The sequence below is a fragment of the Chrysemys picta genome, chromosome 2, assembly GCF_011386835.1.
Source record: "Chrysemys picta bellii isolate R12L10 chromosome 2, ASM1138683v2, whole genome shotgun sequence".
Lineage (NCBI taxonomy): Eukaryota > Metazoa > Chordata > Testudines > Emydidae > Chrysemys > Chrysemys picta.
In genome coordinates, this window is record NC_088792.1 from 269,143,534 (window position 1) to 269,168,722 (window position 25,189).

Here is a 25,189-nt window from a genome sequence, read left to right on the forward strand (position 1 = left end):
GTTGTGAAACTTACCAGTTTTTTATTGATCCCTTGTGTGTCTTTCTGTCTCTTCAGAATGCTGTGTCCATGTATTGTCGATTGGGTTTTGCCCACAAAAAAGGCCAAGTAATGAATCTGGAAAATCTTCATTCATCATGGAGGAACATTCCTTCTATAAATCGACTGAAGTAGGTATCTTGCCACGTTTCTTGAGCTACTTGGAAAGTATAGTTTTGACTACAGAGCTGGGAGGTGGTACATTCTAAATCAGGGGTCTCAAACACGTGGCCCGCGAGCCCCTCGCAGCCCCACCGCCCTCCTCCAGTGTTTACCTAGAGCGGCTCCGGCCGGACGTGCACCAGGGGCAGGGCAGGCTCCCTGCCTGCCTGCCCTGCCCCGCGCTGCTCTGGGAAGAAGCTGGAACGTGGGGAAGAGGGGGCAGAGGGGCTGTGTGTTGCTGTTGCTTCAGGCAGCGCCCCCAGAAGCTCCAATTGGCTGGGAACGGGGAACTGCGGCCAATGGGAGCTGCGGGGGGCGGTGCCTGAAGCAACAGCAACACACAGCCCCTAGCAGCACGGGGGCAGGGCAGGCAGGGAGCCTGCCCTGCCCTGCCCCCGGTACGCTCCGGGCCCGATCCTGCCCCCCGAACTCCTCTTGCATCCTAACCCCCTGCCCTGAGACCCCTGCCGCACCCTGCACCCCGACCTCCTGCCCTGAACCCCCCGCCTCACCCCGCACCCCTCCTGCATCCCAACCCACTGCCCTGAGCCCCCTGCCGCACCCTGACTCCTTGCTGTACCCCTCACCCCTCCTGCACCCCACACCTCAACTCCTTGCCCTGAGCCCCCGCCACACCCTACACTCCTCCTGCACCCCCTGGGAGCAGGGAGGGGGCAGAGTTGGGGTGGGGATTTCGGGGAAGGGGTTGGAATGGGGGCAGGGAAGGGGTGGGAAGAGGCGGGGCAGGGGCGGGGCCTCATGGAAGGGGTGGAGTGGGGGCGGGGCCGAGGGCGGCAGGGGGGAGGTGTCAGTCATGTGGCCCTCAGGCCAATGTACTAGTCCTCATGTGACCCTCATGGTCATTTGAGTTTGAGACCCCTGTTCTAAATTCTACCCTTGATTCTGGCACTGTGATACCCTTTGTGGTCCTGGCAATAATTTAATTATTTTCCTTCATTTTCTATATATAAAATGAGAATAACATATATGTAGCTCTTGGGTATATGTGAGGGTTATTGGTGGTAAAATTCGCTGATAGGTGCTGCAAATAATATTTTAAGTGTTGGCATTTTGGTTTAGAATACTTAGTCTGTGTTTCAAAACCAAGAAGTATATACTTGCTTTAATGTTTTATGGCTGTGAATTTGTAATTATTCTGTATTTTGATTTGTGTCTTTAGAACTTTAAGATTCTTTCCTGATTTTAAAAACTAAAAGTAGTCATTTCCATGGTAGTTCCATGACAGCCTATCTCAGTGCGGCTGGTGGTGTGTGTACTTGTAATCGGCGGTGCATTTCTGTGGTTGGCAAGACACCTTGCAATACTTGGGCATTCTTATTATCAAGAAATAAATAAAACCTGTTTGAATTTTTTTGTAGTCATCAGTTGAAGAATTCAGACCTCTGGCTGAGGGATAGTTTGAGGGCAGGAGCTGGATCAACAGATAGGCATTCTACATTGGTGTGAAATGTTTGATCTCGCTTTGATAGGACCGTGAGATTAGCAGGCAGAGCTGCTGCCATGGTGCTACAGTGATAATAGATACAGACTTTATGTTAATAGGAGTACTTTGGATCCGCAAAAGATGCTGCTTTCATGGGAAAGTGGGGAAAACAGGACTCTTGTACAGGAAGCTTGTTCATCAGCTACAGATACTGACACCAACAGTCAAGATGATCCAGGTTAGCACCTATATTGAATTGATACATTACCATCAATTAGTTAATGTTTGTAAAATGCCTTGAGGTTATAAATGCTAATTATTCATAGACCCAACCAGAATATGTAGAGAGAGAGAGGCAGATCGTGGAAATACATTGAGTTATTTTCCCACTTTTTATTCTTGTTGCATCTCCCCACCTCCCCCATCTCAAAAAAGTGCTGTTTTAACCAATCTGTATTAGGAATGTTAGTAGAATTCTTCCTGAATGAAAATAAAATTACTGCAAAATTAAATTTTTAATTTGATGAGAGTTATATAGTGTTGCAATAATAGCAAGGAAATATGCATAAGACTCGGTATGGCATAGTGTGGGCTTTATGCTTTATTTGTTTAGTTCATACGTAGCTCTAGTTCTATGATTTTAAGGCTTGCTTAAAGAAAATGTCTTTATTCTTAAATAAAAATAAAATTACAAATTCTTTCTTTGTTTTATTAGCTGACACAGCCAGCGTGAGCAGCTTGAGTCTGTCTAGTGGACACACAAAGCGTATTGCCTTCCTGTTTGATTCAACTCTCACTGCCTTTCTAATGATGGGGAATCTTTCACCAGTATGTCAGATTGTTCAGTTTGTCTATGTGAAGATCAAATGTGTAGAAAACATTTTAAGTCTTGGTTTTTAGTATAATGCAGCTCTGATGATTTTAGAACCTTTTGTTTCAATTGTTTAGCAACTTTAATGATCATTTGTTTAAGCAAATTTTGTCATGTTTTTGTAAAATAAAATATGTTAAATCTCCTACTCACCGAGATAAGAATCTGTGAAATTTATATTGTGAATATAAAAATCTTATATACAATATATTTGGATTATATTGTTGCAGAACTTGAAAAGTCATGCAGTAACTATGTTTGAAGTTGGAAAATTATCAGATGAGTCTCTGGACAGTTTTCTTGTGGAACTTGAAAAGGTAACTCTCTTGTGTACAGTGTAAAGTTTTTCAGAGCTTAAGATGTTTCTGTGTGTGTGTGTTTTACACTATCAGTATTTGATATGTATTTTTGGTCTTGTGTTTTTGATTTAGGATATGTTACCCCTCTTTGTACATAATAATATTGGTAGGAACACATGTTCCATTAAAATGGAGACTATCCTATATGTCTGTGCCAGTAATGACTGTTTTTTTTTTTTAAGGCCACATTATCAGAAGTGCATGTATAAAAGTGCAATCGCTAAGTGAAGATAGCAAATACACTAAACCTCACAAACCCTTGTGTGCATGCATCTGTAGATACATGTGCACACAACCACTAACTTGTGTGCTAGCATTGGTTTTTTGTGTGCTGGATTTGGGTATCTCAAAAATGTGCATACACTTTTGTATGCACATGCTTTTGAAACTTGATCATTAAAGATTGGAAGTTGCAAACCATAATTTTCCAGATCTGTTGTTTTAAAATTTAATTTTTTTAAACCTTTAGATCTTATATCATATTTTTAAACAAACCAACTAATTCCTTAAGATGACTGTACAGTTGTATACTTGTACATTTTTTTTCTGTAATTGCTATGACTTTATTATAGCATCCTTTCACAGAAGCCCCTTAAGTGGTAAGTTTTATATTGAACAATGATGATACAATACAACTGAAGTTGTTTGATATATTTTTTGGGATTCCTCTCCTTCCCCCAGTTTTAATGTCACGCTAATATACTTAACATTACAGTATTTGACAAGCTTTGCCAGCTTTCACTTAACCTGATGGTTGCTTGCTGTAGATCATTCTTGCTGAAAAACTTCAATGCATTGCACCTTTTAAATGCTGACTGTAGAATGTTTGTAATAACTTCTTAATCTAGTATTTGTGGAACTGGTATTTAGAGAAACAGTATACAACATACACATTCATATTATTTTTTGTTTAGGTTCAAAGCACAGGTGAAGGGGAGGCACAGAGATACTTTGATCATGCACTTACTTTGAGAAACACAATACTGTTTTTGCGGCATAACAAGGACCTAGTAGCACAAGCTGCACAACCTGAACATCCAAATAATGGTACAGTGAAAGTTACTGTTTTGGGAAAACTGTCCAATCTCTCGGAGTTAAGTTTGTTTATCATGTGTTCTCTTTAAAAAGAGTTTTCTCACTAAGTGCCCTTTCTGAATGGGTGCTTTCCTGAAATTGGGTCTTACAGTCCACTCCTGCCTGTTTTGAGCCTCCGGTGATCCATCCTTGTCACATTTGACACATCAGTCACTTACATGACAGTAGATTGGTGTTCGAAACACTAGATTGATTTCACTGCAAGACCAAGGACAAACTGGGCTGGTGTGGGAGGGAGCTGGTTCCAAACCACAAACATTCAAGGGTTGTAAAGGAGGAATATTTCTGCATGACTAAATGTATTAAGTGGAGATATTTCAAAGGCACAGAAGGGAGTTCGGCACAACTCTCCATTGCCCCCACCCCTCTCACACACACAGGTGCTGAATGCCTAGTTGCCATTTATGCCTGTGAAAATCCCCCTCCCCTCAAAAAAATTCCAAACATGCTTCACTGCAAAAATCCATCGTCAAGATGAGCCCCCAAAACTTTTTTCTTGCTGCTAGTTCAGTATCTCTGTGGGCCTGAAATATACCCCAAATTTAGAGAAGTATAACTTATACCTCACTGCCTACTTGACCATATGAAGAAAAGTTTCCTACTCAGTGAATTATAAGATTCAATATCTAATATTAAAGAAAAATGGTTGCCTGTTCTTCAAAGTGTGGGTGCAGACATGTATTCCACTCAGATGTGAGTGTGTGACCAATGCACCGAAGCCAAAGAACTTTGCCTAGCTGTACCCACAGAGGTGGTACTTGTGCCCTATGGCCATTAGCCCCTCCCCTGGCAACCTACCCCTCCATAGTTCCATCCCACCGAATGTCAAGAGCAGAGACTTCGATGCACAGGGAAGGGAGTGTGGGTTGTGAAATACAAGTCTGAAATACATCTCAAAGAACAACACTTACAGAACTGAAAAGTAGCCATTTTTTGTCGTCAGTGGTTGTAGATGTGTATTCCACTCAGGCAACTCACAAGCAGTAATCAGAGGTAGGCCTTGAAGACTATTTAAATAATGATTGTAGCACTGTCTTCACAAAGTTTGTATCTGACAGAGATGCTGCAGTAACTAAATAATGTTTGGTAAAAGTACAGAACCCCATATCACAGCCCGACAAATATCCAATATTGAAACATTGCTGAAAAATGCAATTGATAACACTTGGGCTCTCATCAAATGAGCCCATAATGACTGTGGGGATGCAGACTGTGCTACTCCATAAGCTGTAGTAATGCAGGAAGTTATCCATCTGGAAATAATCTCCACAGAAACCACCTGATCCTTCATTCAATCCGCACAGGAAATAAGAAGTCAAGGAAATGTCCGAAAAGGCTGTCCTCTCTAGGTAAAATGCCAAGCACAGTCTCACATCCAACATGTGAAGTCATTGTTCATGTGCATTTGAATGCAGTTTAGGAAAGAACACTGGGAGGGGCTAATGGCCATAGGGCACAAGTACCACCTCTGTGGGTACAGCTAGGCAAAGTTCTTTGGCTTCGGTGCATTGGTCACGCACTCACATCTGAGTGGAATACATGTCTGCACCCACACCTTGAAGAATAGGCAACCATTTTTCTTTAATATTAGATATTGAATCTTGTAATTCACTGAGTAGGAAACTTTTCTTCATATGGTCAAGTAGGCAGTGAGGTATAAGTTATACTTCTCTATCAGAGACCAAGTTGGCATAGATTTGAAATACTGTTTTGTAGTAGTTCAGTAGTACATCAGTATGTCAGGGTATTCTTGAATACTTCCAGGATTCCAGGTGCTAGACATTAATCCTTTGCTGGCCAAAACATTGGCATTGGCCATCTCCGTAGCATTGAGTAAAAAGCAATATAGCAGCTAGTTCTTTATGTATTCCATTTTCTCTGGCCTATGTTTTTGCTCCCGAACAAAGCAGACTAGATGCCAATTTAACTTTATATTTTAATGGTTTTGTTATAAAACATCTTCTAGAACATAGTCATGAAAATACCTGATTAAGATGTTGAGTTAGCTTAAGCAGTCAAAAGCCAAGCTGCTTAATGTTAAAAGTTCAACTCTGAAAAACAGGTCTGTAAAAATAGTGTATCTCCGTATTCTAGTGACAGACTAGACTCTTCTACTTTCAGCCTGAAGAACCAACATATCTCAGGGAAAGAACTGGATTATTTTCTGATTCATATGTTGTTAGAATTGTTACTGGTTGTGTATGTTCCTTTTCTAGCTGTATTCAAAGTGTCTTTTGATGCTGTTAATGTAGGTTTTCCTTTGGATCTCTTACGATGTGAGAGTTTGCTGGGCTTGGATCCTGCAACTTGTAGTAGAGTTCTAAACAAAAACTATACGCTACTTGTCTCCATGGCGCCACTCACCAATGAAATTCGACCCATCAGCAGCTGTACCCCCCAGGTGAAAATCTGCTTTGAAAGGAATCTGAGTCTGTGATATTATTGCACTTCATTTTTGAAAGAAAACTGCCTTTTTGTTAAAAGTATTCTTTGGCTCTTTTTCATAGAAAGTACCTTCATTAGAATTTTTGCTCTAAATGATTTGCACGTAAAACAGTATTATTATATTACAGTTGTTTCATGAAAATCAGAATTTAGTGATGTATAATGTGCATATTTATTATTAAGCTGAATTTATTTACTAAATATCTGCATGGTAATTATCTCTCTAGTTAAAAAGTTCTGTGACAGATGTTCCCATATATAATTCAAAATGTTATATATAACATATATATATATAACATTTTGAATTCATGTTCTTAGAACTTCCTTACTATGAGCCCTTTGGATATAAAGTCTTCTAATCTCTTATCAGTGTAAACGCCAGGAAACAAAATAGATATTTTGCATCTTCCAGAAGAGATACTATTTTAGAACCTACTTCACTACCCTGTACTCCTGTTGAGTAGCACATAGTAAGGTACTGCGCCATAACAATAAGGGTGGTGTAATAAAGCCCTTAATTTATTCTCTAAAGTACCACACTCTATTCCGGCTGTCTCCTTTATCCGCACTTCCCAGGCATGCACGGCCCTTCTGCATGAGCCCCAGCCACCTGGAGCTGACAGCATGAGCTCATTTAAAAAAGAAAAGAAAAAGGAAAACAGCGTTGCCTCCTTTGACGCATACCTGCACCTCCCTTGGGAGGCCCACCCCATAGTTTGAGAACTGCTGGCTTAGAGCATCTTTATTAAAGTGCTACAGTGTTTTATGTGTTGACTTGCCCTCACGTGATTCATTCTGTCAATGTTTCCCAAATGCTGGGGCATGTCCCCCTGCGGGTGCCTGAAGAACTAAGTGCGGGGAAGGTGTAAGAATACTTGTCATGTGTTCTCCAGGTTATCAGCTTTCATTAAAAATAAATAACTAAAACAACCCTGAATGGTAAATAAACTAAGATGGATATGCCTTTCACAACATATGCCAGAGCTGTGGGAGAAGGGGTGCCATAGGCTTAATTTTCCAGAAGGGGGATCAGCTTTCAAAAATTTAGGAAAATGACATTATTTAATCCTCTGTGAAGCTACTGTATCTTGCTTCCTGAGTTTATTTACTTAGTGTATTACTTAGCTTCACATATCAGATCTCTGCAGTGAAACTTAGAATAGCAAAACATACTGTGCAGTATAAATTAAAAGGGAAAGTAATGTCAACAACTTGGTAACCAAATTCTATAAAATAGCTTGTTTACAGCATTGTGTTTAAGCAAGTGTCCAATAGCTGTGCATGTACTGTACCTTTAGCAAACTTTAACAAATCTAGCTTTCAAGCAAGAGTGTCCTTCCCATCTTTTGTTATAGCCAGGGAATGAAGGGACAGGTGAGTTTGAAGCTTAAAACTAGGATTCACCATGTAATAATGAGGTGTTGCAGCTACTGGCCATGAGGTCAGTCCCATCTGCCCATAAGGGTTACGGTTTAAGTGTACTAAACTGTAGTAAAATAACAAAGTTCTGCAGTTTTTTCCTAACCTATAATTGTACTTGTATTAGTTGCAATTCAAATGATGCTTTATCTTTTGATTAATCTTTCTTCAGCATATTGGACCAGCTATACCAGAAGTTAGTTCAGTTTGGTTCAAATTGTATATTTACCATATTACTGGTCAAGGACCACCATCCCTATTGCTATCTAAAGGGACAAGGCTTAGAAAACTTCCAGATATTTTTCAGGTACGTTTTTGTATGCCCCCCCACCCCTTTTTTTCCCCCTTCCAAAATGGAATCTGAATTTTCTCCCAACAAGGGAACTGTTCATTGCTTCTGTTGCGGTTTGTATCAATGTCATTCCAGCAAACTTGATGCTACTTCCCCCAGCTTTAATTTAATGCGTCATACTGGAGTTCCTCTTAGTATGAAGTAAACACTTTAGATGATGGTGGTGGTTGTTCAGGAGTACTATCTGGACACACAAGTCTTCTGCTACTGCAGCCTTCTATGAGGAGCAAGCATATCTTTGCTAAGAAAGATTAGGCTTCTACCCCAGAGTGCAAAGATTCTACCTTAGGGAATCAGATCTCTCTTCTTCCTTCATCCCCCAAACAAAACAAAATAAAAATCTCACTCACGCGCACTTCTCTCAAAGTTCAAGAAGATGGTTAAGACTATCACCTTTATTCTGGAGACTGTTCGGGTCCTAGAACAGAGATTGTTTTGAAGCACCTGGAGATGTCTTCTGCAATTAGGACGACTGTGTTCATACTGCTTTGGATTGACTAAAGGAGCTTTGGCAGTTTTCTCCTACCATTTTGTCCTTGTCAAAGATGTTAAATGAAAAACACAATCCTGGTGGTGGAAGTTGCAACGGCCAAGGCAAACTTGACTGAACTAAAATTATAGCATCTCCTCCTGGTCAAATATCAATTTAAACTGAGGAACAGGACTACATATTCGTCTCCCTTCCCAAAGAGAATTGAGACATTTAAGAAACTGACCTTGTGAGTGAGTGGAGATAGACAGAGAGATGCATGCATCCTTTGATGTAGCTACAGTAGCAACAGTTTCTGGCATCAGTGTTTGTAGACATCAGGAATGAAAACACAGAGATCTTGTTTTGCTCTATCTCCCTCATTTTATATTCCTATTTTTTGTTTTAAAATTGGCATGAGGAAAAGTCATGTCTCAAAAATAAAGTAATAAAAGGTCAGGTGAGTGTGGATTCCCAGTCCACAAAGAGGTTCTATAATACTAACAAACTGGATCTTGATTCTAGTTGTGAGGCCTAACCCAAAGCTTCAATACTTAGCAAATGTGTGGTGATTTTTTTGTTTATATGTAGCTGCCTTGTAAATTTCCTTATGGAATCAGATTTGAGGTTTGCTGACATAGCAGACTTTCCTTATACCAAAAATTCTCAAGTTCTATACCAATAAATTTTTTTTTTGGGACATCTTATCCATCTGCACATCCTTTTTTGTTACCATGCAAAAATGTTGTTGGTCTTGTTTCCACTATTGCTTGTTGCAGTGTTATTTTGTTAAAAATATACATTTTTTATCAGGAGACATTCCTCGGACTTTTTAATCTTCCGAAACAAGGCTCTGTCACAACCATATTTTTAGAGAAGAGGAAGGTGCTTCCATGTCATTATTTTTCTCTGAAGATATACTCCACATTGATAGAACACCACAGTCATTCTGACAAATTTCTGGCAAATTTAAAGTTTCTCACCACATATTCTTACCTTCCAAATTTATATGAGAATATTTTCATCTCCCCTTCTCAAGGAACATTGTGGTATCTGCACATTGCTGCAAAGACTTGTGACAGATATATCCTGTTCGTACTAGCATGTTAGGAAACTACAAACCTCTCAATTCTGCCTCCATCACTAGCAGGAGCATGGGAATAAAAGTGATGTTATGACACAATATAAGATGGTATATTACTGAAAATACTGGCAGTAATTTCCTAATTGTAACACTTTACTATTAGCCTAATGATTTAGCTTTTCACTTTTATATACTTGAACAATCAATTACTACTGCTTTTTATTTTGTTTCTTTTAGGGTTATGATCGCTTACTAATAACATCTTGGGGTCACGACCCAGGAGTAGTCCTAACTTCGAACGTATTGACAATGTTGAATGATGCTTTAACACATTCTGCCGTTCTAATTCAGGTACTTTATACGAATATGATAAAATGTACTTAATTTCAGTAAAAAAATTTCTTGTATGTAATGTAAGAGGTGGCTGAATGAAACTGGAAAAAATTGAAATTTTTTCAAAACTCTTTCTATTTTTTTTTTTTTTCAAAATTTATAACTTAGAAAAATTTTGACTGGCTTTATTGTGTAGTTTGTATATTACTGTGTCACTAAAATGTTGAACCAAAACCGTTGTGTGATTCATATACAGTTATATGGATTAAAATGTAATCCTTGTATTAAAATGTAGTCAACAAGTATGGGATGCATCACGATTGTGCTTTGTAGATGCCTGTTTTTTCAAAGTTCTATACTAAATTTTTTTTATTGATTTGAAATTCTTTCTGATCATATAATATTTGTATCTTAGTACAATTTTGTACTAACTTTTAGGGTGTTTTTGTACTCTTCCACAACTTTTTGTTCACTGACTTTCCTACAAACGGTATCCCAGACTCTTTGCTTATTATTTTAACTGTATTAACTCTGGAAAGGAGGTTAAGTTAAGCAACTTTAACAAAGAAAAGAGGTTTTCAGGTGAGATGGATGTGATGAGGTAGATACATGAAGGTTATTCAGATGTCAGGAGAGGCATATGAGAAGCACAGGCGCGAGAACTAGGGATGCGGCAGGTGCTGCAGCACACCCAGGTTTCACTGTGAAAAGTTTGCTGATGCTGTCAGAAGGAAGCTAGCATTATTTCATGATTCTTGAGAATCCCATGTGGTGTGAGTGGGAATTTTTTTCATTGCTTTTGAGTGCACATGGTTTGCAGTTTCATTAGATGGATTTCAGCACCCCCACTATAAAAAGTGTTCCAGCGTCACTGATGAGAAGGCTTTTGAACCAAGGCTCTTGGACATCTGGGACTTGGGGAGGCCAAAAGAGAGGTGCAGTATTGAAGATGAGGCCATAGACAAGGGTTTTGGCATAAGTGGGGCTAAGAAAGTGATGTACCTGAGCAATATTGCAAAGTGGTGAGATGCAGATTCACAGGTGTAAGAGATGTGAGAAGGCAGTTTCAAGGTGAAGGAAAATACTAAGGATTATAGGCCAAGATGGTGTGTGATGAGAGGTAGTTCTGTTTGAAAATGTTCTCATCTAAGAAAAACACCTCTTGAGAGACTACTTTGGTACTTAGGTCTTGTATCTAAATCAAAAACAGCTAAACATAATTCACTCTTGCTTTTGGTGTGAAGAGCATTTCTATGGCTCTTCATAAACATCTGAAATGAAGGGTTCTTTAATGAAATTACTGACATTAACTACTACATTGGGTTTTTAAAAAAAATATAGGTATATCTATCTTTAACGTTTTAGTAAAATAAATACCATAGTATGACGTGTATGAATCCTTTTTTGTCTTTCACTGGTTTAGCTAAAATCTTTGAGATATAGAAAAACAACTGAAAGAAAAAGTAATAATTCAAATAAGCGAGCGTTTAGGATTATATTAAATAACTTTCATATTGTATATACCACCAAATGCTTCACCTGTAAGAGCCTCAGTGAAAAAGAAAAGCACTTACTTGAGCATTTCTATGGATGAGGGTCTCCATGCTGTGATGCCATTTTGAAACTGACAATGACGCTAAACTTTGTAGTTATGATTAGTAAAACACAAAGCTAACTGTTCCTCTTTTACTACATTTTAACTCTGAGTTGCTTACATCAATATTGGTTTAAAATTACTAACCACAATCTTCAATATATAAACGTCTTATCTGATCTACTTGTTTGTTACATTAGCGTTACCAATTTGGCCTTTCTTAAACAGAAGAGAACAAATTGAACTAAGAAATCAATGCAAGCTCTAGTAGTATATATGGATTTCTTTCCCTGATTTTAATTTCTTGGTGTTCAGGGACATGGCATGCACGGAATGGGGGAAACTATGCATATTCCTTTCCCATTTGAGGAAGCAGAACAGCAAGGAGGTAACTGTCTTTAATGTGAATTCTGCAACAAAGACTTCAGTGCTATTGTACAATTACCTTGTATGGCGAGGCTAAACTAAATATATTAATGCCCACTTTCTAATAGCAGAGGATTACAGTGTTACTAGCTATTGATTAAAGTTGGAAGAGAAAATTGAAGGGATCCTTACATAGTGTCCACAGGGTGCTGCTGTAAATGTAGAGGAAGATAGTCTTAGTGTGACCATTACCCCAACTTCCAATTAATTTACTGTCCCTCTTTCTTTCCCTGCATAAACTTACTGGGACGACACCAGCTTTTATTGCCCATCATTGCTTGTACATGCACCTCCTTGCTGCTCTTTGTGTCGCATGCAAGTTTATTGAAAAAACTTTTAAATCTACCTTATTCTCCACAAGACTCATCACTGCTGTGATGCCAGATGAAACACTGCCTGATGAAAACATCTAGGCAGTTGGTGAGCTCCTAATTGTGCATTCAGCTAAACTATCTTGACTATTACTCTGGGGCATAACTGTAAAACAGAAAATAAAAAATGGAACACAGGTATTTTTTTTGTTTTGTTTTTTAAAAAGCTCCAAGTTAATGATGTCCCTTTTAAATTTCCTAATCTTCACTTTCAAGGTCTGCACAAGCACAATTTGCTTTTAGTGAAGCAGAAATTTACTGATTGTGACGTGCTTCTTAAACTTATTTTAGTCAATCATTTTGAAGATAAAAGGGGGTGGAGAGGAAGATGATGGTCATGTACAGTAGAACCTCAAAGATACAAACACCAGAATTATTTACTTTCCGGTCAACCGGATACCCTGTGGAACCTGCAGTAGTCAGACAGACCGCAAATACTTTACTGCCTTGGGGCTCTAGCTCTGGGTCTCAGGACTTCAGTCCCACAACACAGTACCCAGCTTCTGCCCTGTGGGAGGTGCTGGGGCTCGGGATTTCAGCCCCACAGGGAAGTGCTGGTTTGAGCCCAATCACCCCTTCCCCCCCCCCCTGCAGACAGAAGCCAGGAACAGAGCTATGGGGCTGAAGCCCTGGTGTCCCTCCTGGGGCAGAAGCCCTGAATCCTGGTGCTCCTGAGGGTCAGAAGCTTTGACACACACCCCTAAGGCTGCAGCCCCAATCCCCCACCCCTCCCAGTGGCTGAAGTCCTTAACATCTTGTTCAGCGTTACGGACAACCTCCATTCCCAAGGTGTCCGTAACTATGAGGTTCTGCTGTACTTCCAAGCTGAGCTCTCTCTGTACAAAGTATGAGATTTAACACCTGAAACTGTAAATTGGTGCTGGACAAAATACAAACCAACATAAACCTTATCCATTAGTTTCCTGATCTGAGTCTAAATCCAGTTTATTTGTTTATGTTTACAATGAGCTATTTTCTACATTCACTTCTCCTCCTGTTGGTTTTTGGCAAAGTGGCCCACATCCTTTCACCTTGATCCTCAGGTCAAAAGTTTTGAGCTGAAAGCCAGAAGGGTCTTTCTCACTCTCCCCCCCCCCCCCCCCTCATTCTGGCATCAACAGCTGGATGTCAAAACCCAGTAGTTCCTCCGTGACCAGACTCAAAACCTGGGAGCACTGCAGTATTATCTTGTGATTCATAATGTACAGTACCTCACATAAACTCTGGGCCAAAGTACTGTGGAAGATCCAGATTGCAGCTTAGTGGAAGAGATGGACATCAGTGAGGCCCAGCATTGAAATTGCTGTACTCTGCCATCTAGCTGAAGGGTGTGTGTGTGGAAAATGGCTCCCACTAATTCTTGCATCCTCTCATCCCTCGTTGCCACTGTATCTTAAGGTACTATGTTGTTTTTGGAATGGGGAAGAAAGAGGTATCCATTTACCTAATTTCCCATAGCATACCCACCATCATGATATCTGAACCTAGGAGCTACAGAAGGAAGGGAAATCTCCAAATGCCTAAATGAACCGCCATCAGTAGTCTACCCCTGACTTCCTGGATATTAACTATAGTGGTGCTCTGGTTGCGCTACTACCTTCTTGCAGTGAAGCAAAGGCAAACTTGTGTACTTTTTCTCTTTGCTAGACTTCTCTCGTGTGAATATGGGCGTTCATAAAGCATTGAGAATATTAAGTGATAAAGTGGATTTGCAGCATTTTTGTGGATATGTTACCATGTTGAATCCTTCCAGTCGACACACAAACAGAAAGCTCAGTGATGCTTCTGATGGAAAAGGTTAGTCAGCAGTGAAGACTATTTGTCTTTGGTGGTCAATGTCTTTAAATTCATGTGCCATCTTTTAAACAAAAAACAAGGTGTATAAATTTATTGTGTAGAATGTAGAAATCAGTACAAAACAAAATCTTCTCTTAAAACATCAACTCTTTAATGTTTTATTTTGAAAACAAAATTGTGTATTTAAGTAGAAGTGATGGAGATCCCTACCGTAGTTTCCTTTATTTATTTTAGTGCCAAACCAGATCCAAATAAGATCCTTGTGTTTTTCTTTATTCCTTTATGCCATGCATCTGGATTACTGTCCTTAGGTAAATAGTTTGAGGTACTTTGGGTTCATTATCAGTACATCACATATGAGCAAAATTTGTATATTCTATACATCAGGAGGTAACTAAGCTAATGTTCAACTAAATATCTTAAATTTAGGTGAGCTTGAATTGGCATCAGGATCTGATGTAAATGGGAGCACGGAATCATTTGAAATTGTTATTGAAGACACATCTGTGGATTCTGCAGCTAAGCAAAGCCCTGAAGGTAAGATCTTACAAATGACCTATATTATTTACTGGAAGATAAAATCTCCCTTAGATTTTTTTTGTCCAGTCAGAAATCTAGTATTAAAGTATCTAAACACACAATACAAGCATTGCCTAACATCTCCTCTAGTGCTGTCTTTTAAGCAAATAGTACACATTAACAAAAAAAAGTTAATGTATTTGACACATTGATATATAGATAATGCAACACTGTTAATGTGTTTTAATACAGACCTCTTAAATAATCTTTTTTTTGCTCAGAATTGTTTCAAATGTTCTATCCTGTAAATATTGTGTAAGTTTTAGAAAGAATGGGAGATAGGAACCTTTTGGTACAGTTTAGCTAGTGACTTTCAGTTTGCTGTTCTCTTCAGTAAACTTTTCAGTCTCTTGTTTACATCTTGCAGTACCCACAACAGAACTGGAATGGGTTCCCCTGGAATTATGCTTTGGAATTCCACTCTTTAGCTCTGAATTAAACCGGAAAGTCTGCAGAAAAATTGCTACCCATGGACTATGTAGAAAAGAAAGGTGAGGTTTCTTTTGCCACAGCCATTGTGTGCAGAACTTATCTGTGCTTTGGAAATGCAGTAAATTAAAGTTGAAACTGTAGTACTAGATCATGTTATTACATTGTAGAAGTCACTTTTAGGTTCCAAGATACTTGCTATAATATACATTCCCATAGCTCATTAATTATAGCTCAAGTCCTAGGAATCTTTGGCTGCTATTGTCAGCGTGGGCATCATACAATAATGTATCGTGTGTGAGCAGAGATTAGGCTAATTAAAATCTTGCCTTGCAATTTATCTTTATTGTAGATTAAACTTCACATTGCAATTGATTAATATAGCAGAATGTTTTTTTAAAGGAATTTTATTTTAGTTTGGAGACTATAAGAAATTGGATTTCTGATGGTAATTTGTTTCATCTCTTGTTCAATGAGGTCTCTGACAGACCATTTTAATTGCAACTGTTTTACTGAAACGCAGCACCTTCGATTAGATTATATTTCTCAAATTAATGGTGGCTTCTCTATGTGTGGATAAATACAGTCCTTTGTAGAGGGACAGGGCAGAGAGAAGTAGCCATAGAGAGCCTTTACACAAGCTTTCCTCTCATCATCAAAATACTAGCAAAACTCAAATTCCGTAAGAGCTAATAATGTAGTCGCTTTACTGCATTTGATTTTGGGAAGGCAATTCTTATGCACTTATGGACTTAAGTGATGGCCACTGATCTTTATTCCTCCTTTTGAAGGTGGCTTTTCATTATAGTTCATGTATTCTTTGGCAAAAACTGTCTGATTTAGGGGCACAATTTTAGAGGCTGTGTTACAGCCATTTGAAGATGTGGCCCTAATAGGCCTCTGCAGTGAGGCTCTTACAGGTAAATAGTTTGCTTGTCACCTTTATTGGAGCCTTTGCTGTGTTGCATTTTAAGAAGTAACTTACCACTGTATATCATGCCTTTCTAGAACGGTCTAGCATAAGAAGCAAGAATGAAGTTTAATATATTATTCATGCTTCATGTACATTATAAATATTGAGTAAAACTTTCAACCACACCTTTGTGTCATAGTAACAAACGTAAATAACTTCAGGAAATTGGATATTCACTTGTTGAATGGAACAAAACCCAGGCAGTTATAAAAAGCAGGGAGTGGCAGGTAGGAGTTTAGTTAGCAATTTACCTCTTATACAATGATAGTATTACATTTTCTGTTTTATTTTAACAAGTGGTGTTAAGAACCTCTAGAGCTGCTCTTAAGATCATGAGCCTGGTATTCTAGTCCACTACACTATCAATATGCATTGACACGTGCACTTTTTTAGACACATGCTATGTTTTACAGCTTTTCCTTTTTTCATTTTGACAGCCTTCAAAAACTCTTGCATTCCAGTAGAAAGCTGTCCCTACAGGTTCTTAACTTTGTTTATTCATTCCAGGTAAGGAAAAAAAATCAAAATGTAGGAACTTCTGCATGGTCTGTCTTTTGGTTTTGGCTTTTTTGTTAAATGTTGTGTAGAAGTTTGTGGCTTATTCACTTTTTAATGGTAGAGCTATTAAGGACATTGTCATATTAAAAATCTCATTATTTTCTGAAATTTTATTGAAATAAGAGGGGAAAGATACCATTGTTTGGTTTTTTACTTGGTATGTTGTCACCACTCCATGTATAATCAGTTTCCCCTGTTTGTAAGGGATTTCAAAGCAAAAGGAGAGAGAGAGAAAGAGAGAGAGGATTATAACATCCTAAATATTATTAAGGGATTCTAGGCAAGTGTACCCTCAGGTACTACATACTAATCTTCTAAACATCAAGTTGACCATATCCCTTTTAAGAGAAATATTTTTATTTAAAACTGTCATTGTTTAGTAATGAAATCTCTTGTCCTAAATTTAGCCAAGTCTGAGTGACAGATGAAACATGCTGTTAAATTCTAGTTTTATTAGTTGAAGAAGTCTGGTGTGTTTCTTCATGTAAACAATGAAGTGATGAGTTAATGTTAAAGAGAAAATGGGTAAAACTCTTTGCTGGCCGGAATTCAGGACAGAGCAGTAACGAGTCTATTAGCTCAGACCTTCAAACAGCAAGTCTAGGAGCCCAGGCCCTCAGACAGGGCAGGACAGTGAAGTCAGGAGGCTCTGGCCTGTGTTCAGGACAGAGCAGTAACGAGTCTATTAGTCCAGGCCCTCAAACAGGGTGGGGCAGCAAAGTCTGGGAGCCCAGGCCCTCAGACAGGACAGGGCAGCAAAGTCAGGAGGCTCTGGTCTGTATTCATGACAGAGCAATAAGCGCAATCAGGGCGGGGCAGCAAACAGTCGGGGGTCCTGGCTCTAGTGGACTGCCAACGAATGCAGGCCTCTTGGCCTATGGTGGGGAGGCTGCCACCCCAGGAGTAGGGTGGCAGGGGTAGGGAGATGCAGGCCCACCCGACTGCACCGTGTCCCAGCCCAGGGCCCTAACAGTGGCGGAGTGGTCTGCCACTAGGTCAGTGGGGAAATCTGGTTGCAACACGCTGGCCAGCTGTCAGTCAGAAACACAACCGAACAATATTTGGCTCCCCTGCGTTACTTCCTACACTTCTGGGTCCTGGGGGTCATCGTCCATCTCGCTGGGATAAACAGTTAACGGCAGCCCCAGCAATTCCTTGGTGTCTCCGGTGACCCGCAGCTCTGGCAGTCCGTCCAGATCTCGGATGCTACAGCAGTTGTTGTCAAGTCTGAACTCCAGCAGCGGAGGAGAGATGTCCTTCTTCTCTGGCAGCTCCTCTTCAACTGAGCTGGAGGGCCTGCCTTTTATACTTCCGGTTCCTGTCCTGCCCCTCTACTTCCAGCCTGGTGGGTGTGGGTGCCCCGGCTCTGCCCACCAGGGAGCAGTCGCAGCCATCCCTCCGTCCATTTGGGAGGGAGGCCTTCCCCCCTCACTACAGTACCACTTGTTCCCCACAGGCCCACCTATCTTAATAAGATTAGGTCTTTTGGGGGATAACATAACCAGATTTGCATCTGAAGAAGTGAGGTTCTTACCCACGAAAGCTTATGCTCCCAATACTTCTGTTAGTCTTAAAGGTGCCACAGGACCCTCTGTTGCTTTTTACAGATTCAGACTAACACGGCTACCCCTCTGATACATAACCAGATTTGTTACTTGTGCCCAGGCCATTAAAGCTGATCATGCCACTTATAAAAAGGAAACCACCTCCCGTAATATTGTGAATTCAGTATGTGTGTCTGTCTCAGACAATGTCAAATTATATGTTGTGGGACCGCTGTTCTCAAATTATTTTTGTCCTGGTTTGCTCTGACACTGGGCCTCTGAGACAGCTTTTAATGATGGCTTTGCCCTTTCCTATAATTTCTGAGACTAATAACTATTTTATACAGCACCATAAGTGTGGTACAATGTCTCCCTGTTTTGGCAATAGCTGTTGCTAAGAAGCATTCTGGGTTGTCATAGTCCAGATGCTATTTTGTCCTCTCTTTCTAATAATAACTTGGACAAGGTGTGAAACTATGAAGGAAACCACTACGCTCACTTTTTGAAGTGGCCCTGCATATTCCCACTTATGGGTAATGTGTTGAGTTGTGCAGCCTAATGGTAGAATCGTCTCCAAACAGTGCCTGTTAAAGCACATCTGTGCCTCCTCCTATCCCTCCCCTCAGCATCTTTGAACATTCAGAGGGTGGGGTGAAATAAGGGGGCGGTGGGCACACTACTGTCTGAGTTCCTTCCAGCTACTTATGCCAGATAGAAATGAACTGCTCCGGTCCTTTGGATCAGGTTTTTTCCCTCCTATTCTAGTGCCTTAGATAATCGTTGGTGGTAGCTTATACAGTTAGTGTTTGTAGTTTGTAAAAAGCACTGTCTATACAGCTATTTTTAGAGTGCTAGCACAAGCCGTGCTAGCCCAAGTCTATCAACCTGGGCTGGGACACTTGCGGCTGCAGGCTGTGTAGACATACCCTAAGTCAGGGATTCTGAACCTTTTTCTTTCTGAGCGTGCCCCCTGCCCCAAATGCTATAAAAACTTCACGGTAGGGGCGCTGGAACAGGGGGGCCATGACCCCCCCACTTTTTACTGGCTGTAAGGGCGAGGGACGGGAGAGGGGGGATGAAGAGGAGAAAACGGGGGGTGGGGTCTTGGATGGGGAAGAGGAACCACGGGAGCGGGGCTTTGGGGGAAGAGGTAGTGTGGAGGGTCGGGGAGAAGCGTTGGAGGCTCAGGGAGAAGGGGTTGGGTGGGGAGGGGACGGGGCCACGGTTTTGGCGCTGAGGCCCCTCCACTTTAAGGGCGCTTCCGCTGCTCCTGCTCCACAGCCCACCTATGCCACAACAACTGGTTCTCTGCATATAAAAGCCAGAGCTGGCATTAGGGGGTAGCAAGCAGGGCAATTGCCTGGGGTCCCATGTCACAGCGGCCCCCACAAAGCTATGATGCTTAAACTTTGGCTTCAGCCCCAGGTGGCAGAGCTCAGGACCCTGGGCATCAGCCCCATGCAGTCGGGCTTTGGCTTTCTGCCTTGGGCCCAGCAGGTCTAACACTGGCCCTGCTTGATGGACCCCTGAAACCTACTCATGGCCCCCCCAGGGGGCCCCAGATCCCTGGTTGAGAACCACTGCCCTAAGTGTCTCTTAGAAAGCCATTCTCCTTCTGCGTCCTCTGTTTGTCAGACTTTCTCAGTCAGGGCATGTAAGGAGAGGCATCATAGATTGCAGGTGTTCCTGCTTAAGGAACCACTTGCTGCTAAATTATCAGGCTCTGGGAGATCGTCTAATCCAAAGGCTAATAGGTCTGTTTCATCTCCAACTGCCTCTTTTAGTAAGGCATAAGATGCCTAAAAGACCCAAGTCTGTCGGTTCTGGCTCCTGTTACCATCTCATCCGATCCTCCTGTTAAAGCTACTAGAGTGTTGAAGGCCCTGTCTGTTCAATTGACAGCTAAGGCCCCTATGATTAAGCTGTCTGTTCCAAATTAAAAAGGGAAGGAGAAGTCAGTCACTGTCAGCAGTGCCAAATGTTGTGGATCAGATTTATTGGTTCCGTCTCATTTGGATGTATTTTCTGCGGTTCAGTCTCTGAGACCTAAGCCTGTTCTGCATTTGGCTTCACGTTTCAGGATTACAGAGTTGAGCCCCTCTCCAGAGCTGATGATCCTTAAGCCTGTCAGACCAGCACCATTGCCTGAATTAACTCTGGTGTCAATGTCTGATCGGAAGAAGACTATTATTGTGCTGGCATGTTCTCATTATGACATCTGACTGTTCGTTGGATCCAAGTGAGAGATTGCTCAGAGCGAGAAGGAGGAAGCCTTCATTGGTTCCGAGAGCTAAATCCCTTTCACCTGAAAAAAGGTGTAAAATGGAAGATATTGTGAGTCTTTTCACAGAGCCATCTTTGCCTCTCCCTCCTAAGACTTCTTGAGGATCGCCAAACAGATCCTTCTCAGCTTTTAAGCATCCTCCGGTGCCGTTGCTATCTCTGGTGAGATCAGTAGTGGAATAGAGGTTGGATCCATGGTTAGAAGAGGATAGAGGGAGAGTTAAAAGATCTGAATTGTCCATATTCATGCCACCTAAGTATGGATTCCCTCAACCTCTTGGACAGTTTCTGCTGCCTCATCCTATGTATATGTTCCCAGGTCCCAATTATTGGAGAGGCTGACAGGACTTATTGGGCTGTGCTGCAAGAGTTCTTGAGTCATCCTCCGTATGGATGAAGTAGTGATATTCCAACTAATAAGGATCTGTCTTCTGGGGAATCTTTGGATCTGATTCCACCGGATCTCTCTGCAGCTCACATGGTGGTGCCTGACACTTTCTGAGTAAGAGAATGAGGAGTTACTTCCTCTTTTTTTGAGCATGATTAGGTGGGTAAAGAATTTGAACCTAATTTTTCAACTGATGAGCATGTGGGTTTTGCTTCTGTGTCTTCTCCTTCTGAGGGTGCTTTACTAGTCTATGAATTAGTATATCGTATGGAATCTACTTTGAATTTGCCTTCAGTTGCTGTGGAAGTGGTGTCACATCCAGTATTTGATGTTCTTGGTGGTCCTTCTAGGAATAGGATGTTTTTACCTATGTTGGAAGGTTTCTTGCAGCCTGCTAAAGGAGTTTGGGTTACCCCTACTTCTTGTCAGCTTATCTTTAAGAAAACTGACAAATTCTCTGAAATACTACATGAGGCGTGTTCATATTTTCATACTCACCTGTGTCAAATTCTTTGCTGGTTGCAGCAGCCAGTAATAGATTCAGGTCTGGTTAATCCTCTTTGACTCTAGATAATAGAGAGGGAGGGAAAGGTCAGGTTTTGTTTTTGTTTTTTTGTTTTAGTGATTAGGGTGACTAATTACCTGGCAGTCATGCCTATTACCAATTTCATCTGGGGAGAAAATGACTTGTGCAAGAGTTATCAGATGATCAGAGGAGATCATCTCAGGGAGAACAGAGGTTTCAAAAGCCAGCTCCTAAATGACCAGAGGACTTAGTGAATAGGAGCAGCAAACGGGAGTTTAGAGAGGGAGTATAAGAGGCGTCTACATGTAACAAACCTACTCTAAATTTAGGCCAATTCTCCCTTCCCTTCCACCCCCAAAAAACAAAAGCCCTGCAAGAGTAAATATAATGCAGGCAGAAATCCAGCAGCACAGTGGAGGCGATCCAGTTTATTGCACTGAATGCATCATGTACAAATATCTGCCTGTGGGCAAGTGGCGTTTTTGTGTGTGCAGTGCAAGCAGTTCATGGGCCTCAGGAGCACTGTAGAGACGCTTGAGGCCAGAGTGGCAGAACTAGAAGAGCCAAGGGAGATGGAAGTACACAGAGGAGACTTTCAGGACACAGTAGAACAGTCCCACCCCCAATCTGACAGCCTTTGTGCTGTTGAGGAGGATGAAAATCTGAGTGGAGGAGAACATCAAGCTGGAGCCAAGGGAAACAATCCCTTAGTTATGACATCATCTGGAAGGAATGTCCTGGTATCCTCTTGCACTGAGGACACCCCTCCTAAGGAGAGATCCTGAGTTACTAGGACCAGCCAGGTAATAGCAATTCAATTATTAAAAATATAGATAGTTAGGTTTGTGATGACTGGGAGAACCACATGATTCTAGACAGACTTATGTGTGGTACTGGGGAGGAGCCAGTGGCTGTGATATACATAGGTACCATTGACAAAGGGAAAGATAGGAGAGAAGTTTTGGAAGCCAAATTTAGACTGCTAGGTAAGAAATTAAAGTCCAGGACCTCCATGGTAGCATTCTCTGAAATCCTTCCAGTTCCATGCTCAGGGCTGGAAATACAGGCACAACTACAGGGTCTCAATGCATGGATGAAGACAATGGTGTAGTGAGGGCAGTTTTAAGTTTAATAAACCACTTTATTAGAAACTAGGGAACTTTGGGGGAAAGGAAGAGTCTATACAAGAAGGATGGGCTCCACCTAAACCCAGATGGAAGCAGATTGCTGTCATGTAAAATTAAAAAGGTTGTAGAAGTTTAGGGTGTTTTTTTTTTTTTTTTTTTTTTAACTAAGGGCTGGGGGAAAACTGACAGGTGCACAGGAGCACATGATTTGGGGAGGAGACATCCCTTAGAGATAAATTTATTAAAGGGGAAACTCTATATCCTAGTAAAGAGGATAGGAAAGACGTTGGTAAAGTGGATGTAGGAACTAGTGAGGAACAATAAAAAGTAAGAGTCCCATTGAAATAGAACACATGAAGGTAAGCAACCGAATATTGACAAAATGTAAGAAGTGCTTATATATAAATCCTCGAAGTCTAAATACTGAGATGGGTGAACTACAGTGCCTGGCATTAAATGAGGCGATGGATATAATAGGCAACATGGAAACTTGGAGGAATGAGGATAATCAATGAGACACCATTATACCATGGTATAGGAATATATAGGAATGACTGAGTAGGTCACGCTGGTGAGGGAGTGGCACTATATGTGAGAGAAAGCAGAGTCAAATATAGTAAAAATCTTAAATGAATCAAACTGCACCATAGAATCTCTATGGATAGAAATTCTGTGCTTGAACAATAAGAGTATAGCACTGATACACTACCGATCATGTGACCAGGATGGTGACAGTGAAGAGGCAAAAACCACAATAATAATGGGGGATTTCAGATATCCTTATATTGACTGTCTATATGTCACCTCAGGAAGGGATGCAAAGAAAATTTCTAGACACCATAAATGACTGCTGCTTGGAGCAGCTTTTGTCCTGGAATCTGCAAGGGGAGAGGCAATTCTTGATTTAGACAAGTACAGGAGCATGGGATCTGATCCAAAAGATGAATATGGCTGAAGCACTCAGTATTAGCGATCATAATGTAATTAAATTTAACATCCTGCTAGGGGGGGAAAATGCTAAAGAAACCTCCACAATAGCATTTAACTTCAAAAAGAGGAACTACACAAAAATGACAAAGCTAGTTAAATCAATTTGCTCTTTGATGGCTGGACCTTGTTCTCAGACAAGACTGATGACACTTTGCACTCCTGTAAGGGTTCCAGGGCTTGTCTTAAACATGTTCCTATTGGAGAAATCTGCAAGGCTGCTACTTGGAAGTCAGTGCGTACGTTTACTAAACATTATGCCTTGGATTTGGCTTCAAGAGAGGATGCTAGATTTGGTAGAGCAGTGTTTCAGTCGTTATTTAATTAGGATTCTGTTCCCTCCTCCTGAGTTTATAGCATCGCTTGCCAAACTATCCATAAGTGGGACTATGCAGAGCCACTCGAAGGAGAAATTAAGGTTACTTACTAATAACCAGAGTTCTTCAAGATGACTCTGCATATTCACACATCCCGCACACTATTTCTCAGAGTCCTATCCTGGTTTCTCTGGGTCAGCGATAGAAAGAACTAAGGCAGTAAAGTGCCAGTGCCCCCATTTATAGCCTCGCCCTCAGAACATTCAAAGGTGAGGAGAGGGCGCGTGTGCTCTAACAGGCACTGCTTGGAGAAGGTTCTACTGTTAGGCTGCACTGGTTGGCGCATTATCCATAAATGCGGATCTGCAGAATCATCTCACAGACTCCTAGGCTTTAAGGTCAGAAGGGACCATCGTGATCATCTAGTCTGACCTGCACATTGCAGGCCACAGAACCTCATCCACCCATTCCTGTAATAGATTCATAACCTCTGACTGAGTTACTGAATTCCTCAAATCATGATTTAAAGATACAGAGAATCCATCATTTACTCTAGTTCAAACGAGCAAGTGACCTGTGCCCCATGCTGCAGAAGGCAGCCCCCCACCCTTAGGGTCTCTGTCAGTCTGACCTGGGGGAAAATTCCTTCCTGATTCCTAATATGGTGATCAGTTAGGCTCAGAGCACGTCAATGAGACCCACCAGCCAGATACCTGGAAAGAATTCACTGTAGTAACTCAGAGCACTTCCCATCTAAAGTTGTCTCCAGCTGTTGGAGATATTTGCTAGTAGCTGTCGTAGATGGGCCATGTGCCATTGTAGGCAACCTGAAAGAACTCCAAGGAAACTCAAGTAAGTAATCTTCATTTCTACTTGAAGCAGATTCCTCCTGGAGCGTCAAACAGTAGTTCCAACTAGGTGCATTAAATTAGCCTCAGTCCGACACAGATGGCAGCAGTGCAAGTGGTCTTTGAGGTCCTTTGGGAACTTGTAGCACATATGAGAAGATTGATACCAGTGAACTGACTTAATGTGCTGATGGACAAGGGAGAGTTTGATTTTCAGAGCACTGAAATTCCTTTTGTGAAGAAAGCCTATTTGGATTAGATACCTGTTTCTTAGACTGAAGAAGTATTGAACTCCTACACAAGCCCTGCTTTAAACTCATTAGAGAAGAAGCTTTTTGCTTAATTCAAATGCCCTGTGATGTAATTCCAAC

General features: G+C 41.1%; 1 protein-coding gene across 3 annotated transcripts in view; it reads left to right on the forward strand.

Annotated features, from left to right (window-relative positions):
- The window catches only part of FAM91A1 (family with sequence similarity 91 member A1), a 56,153-nt gene that overhangs the window by 25,758 nt on the left and 5,206 nt on the right, over positions 1-25,189 (forward strand). For all 3 annotated transcript variants that reach the window (XM_024102620.3, XM_005288781.4, XM_065586084.1), the window contains 13 exons: positions 57-169; positions 1,764-1,882; positions 2,360-2,472; positions 2,746-2,832; positions 3,789-3,921; positions 6,222-6,370; positions 8,006-8,140; positions 9,976-10,089; positions 11,981-12,053; positions 14,110-14,259; positions 14,689-14,796; positions 15,206-15,329; positions 16,678-16,747. In XM_024102620.3, coding sequence (XP_023958388.2) covers positions 57-169; positions 1,764-1,882; positions 2,360-2,472; positions 2,746-2,832; positions 3,789-3,921; positions 6,222-6,370; positions 8,006-8,140; positions 9,976-10,089; positions 11,981-12,053; positions 14,110-14,259; positions 14,689-14,796; positions 15,206-15,329; positions 16,678-16,747 — 1,488 coding nt within the window. The remainder of the gene's footprint in view (positions 1-56; positions 170-1,763; positions 1,883-2,359; positions 2,473-2,745; positions 2,833-3,788; positions 3,922-6,221; positions 6,371-8,005; positions 8,141-9,975; positions 10,090-11,980; positions 12,054-14,109; positions 14,260-14,688; positions 14,797-15,205; positions 15,330-16,677; positions 16,748-25,189) is intronic.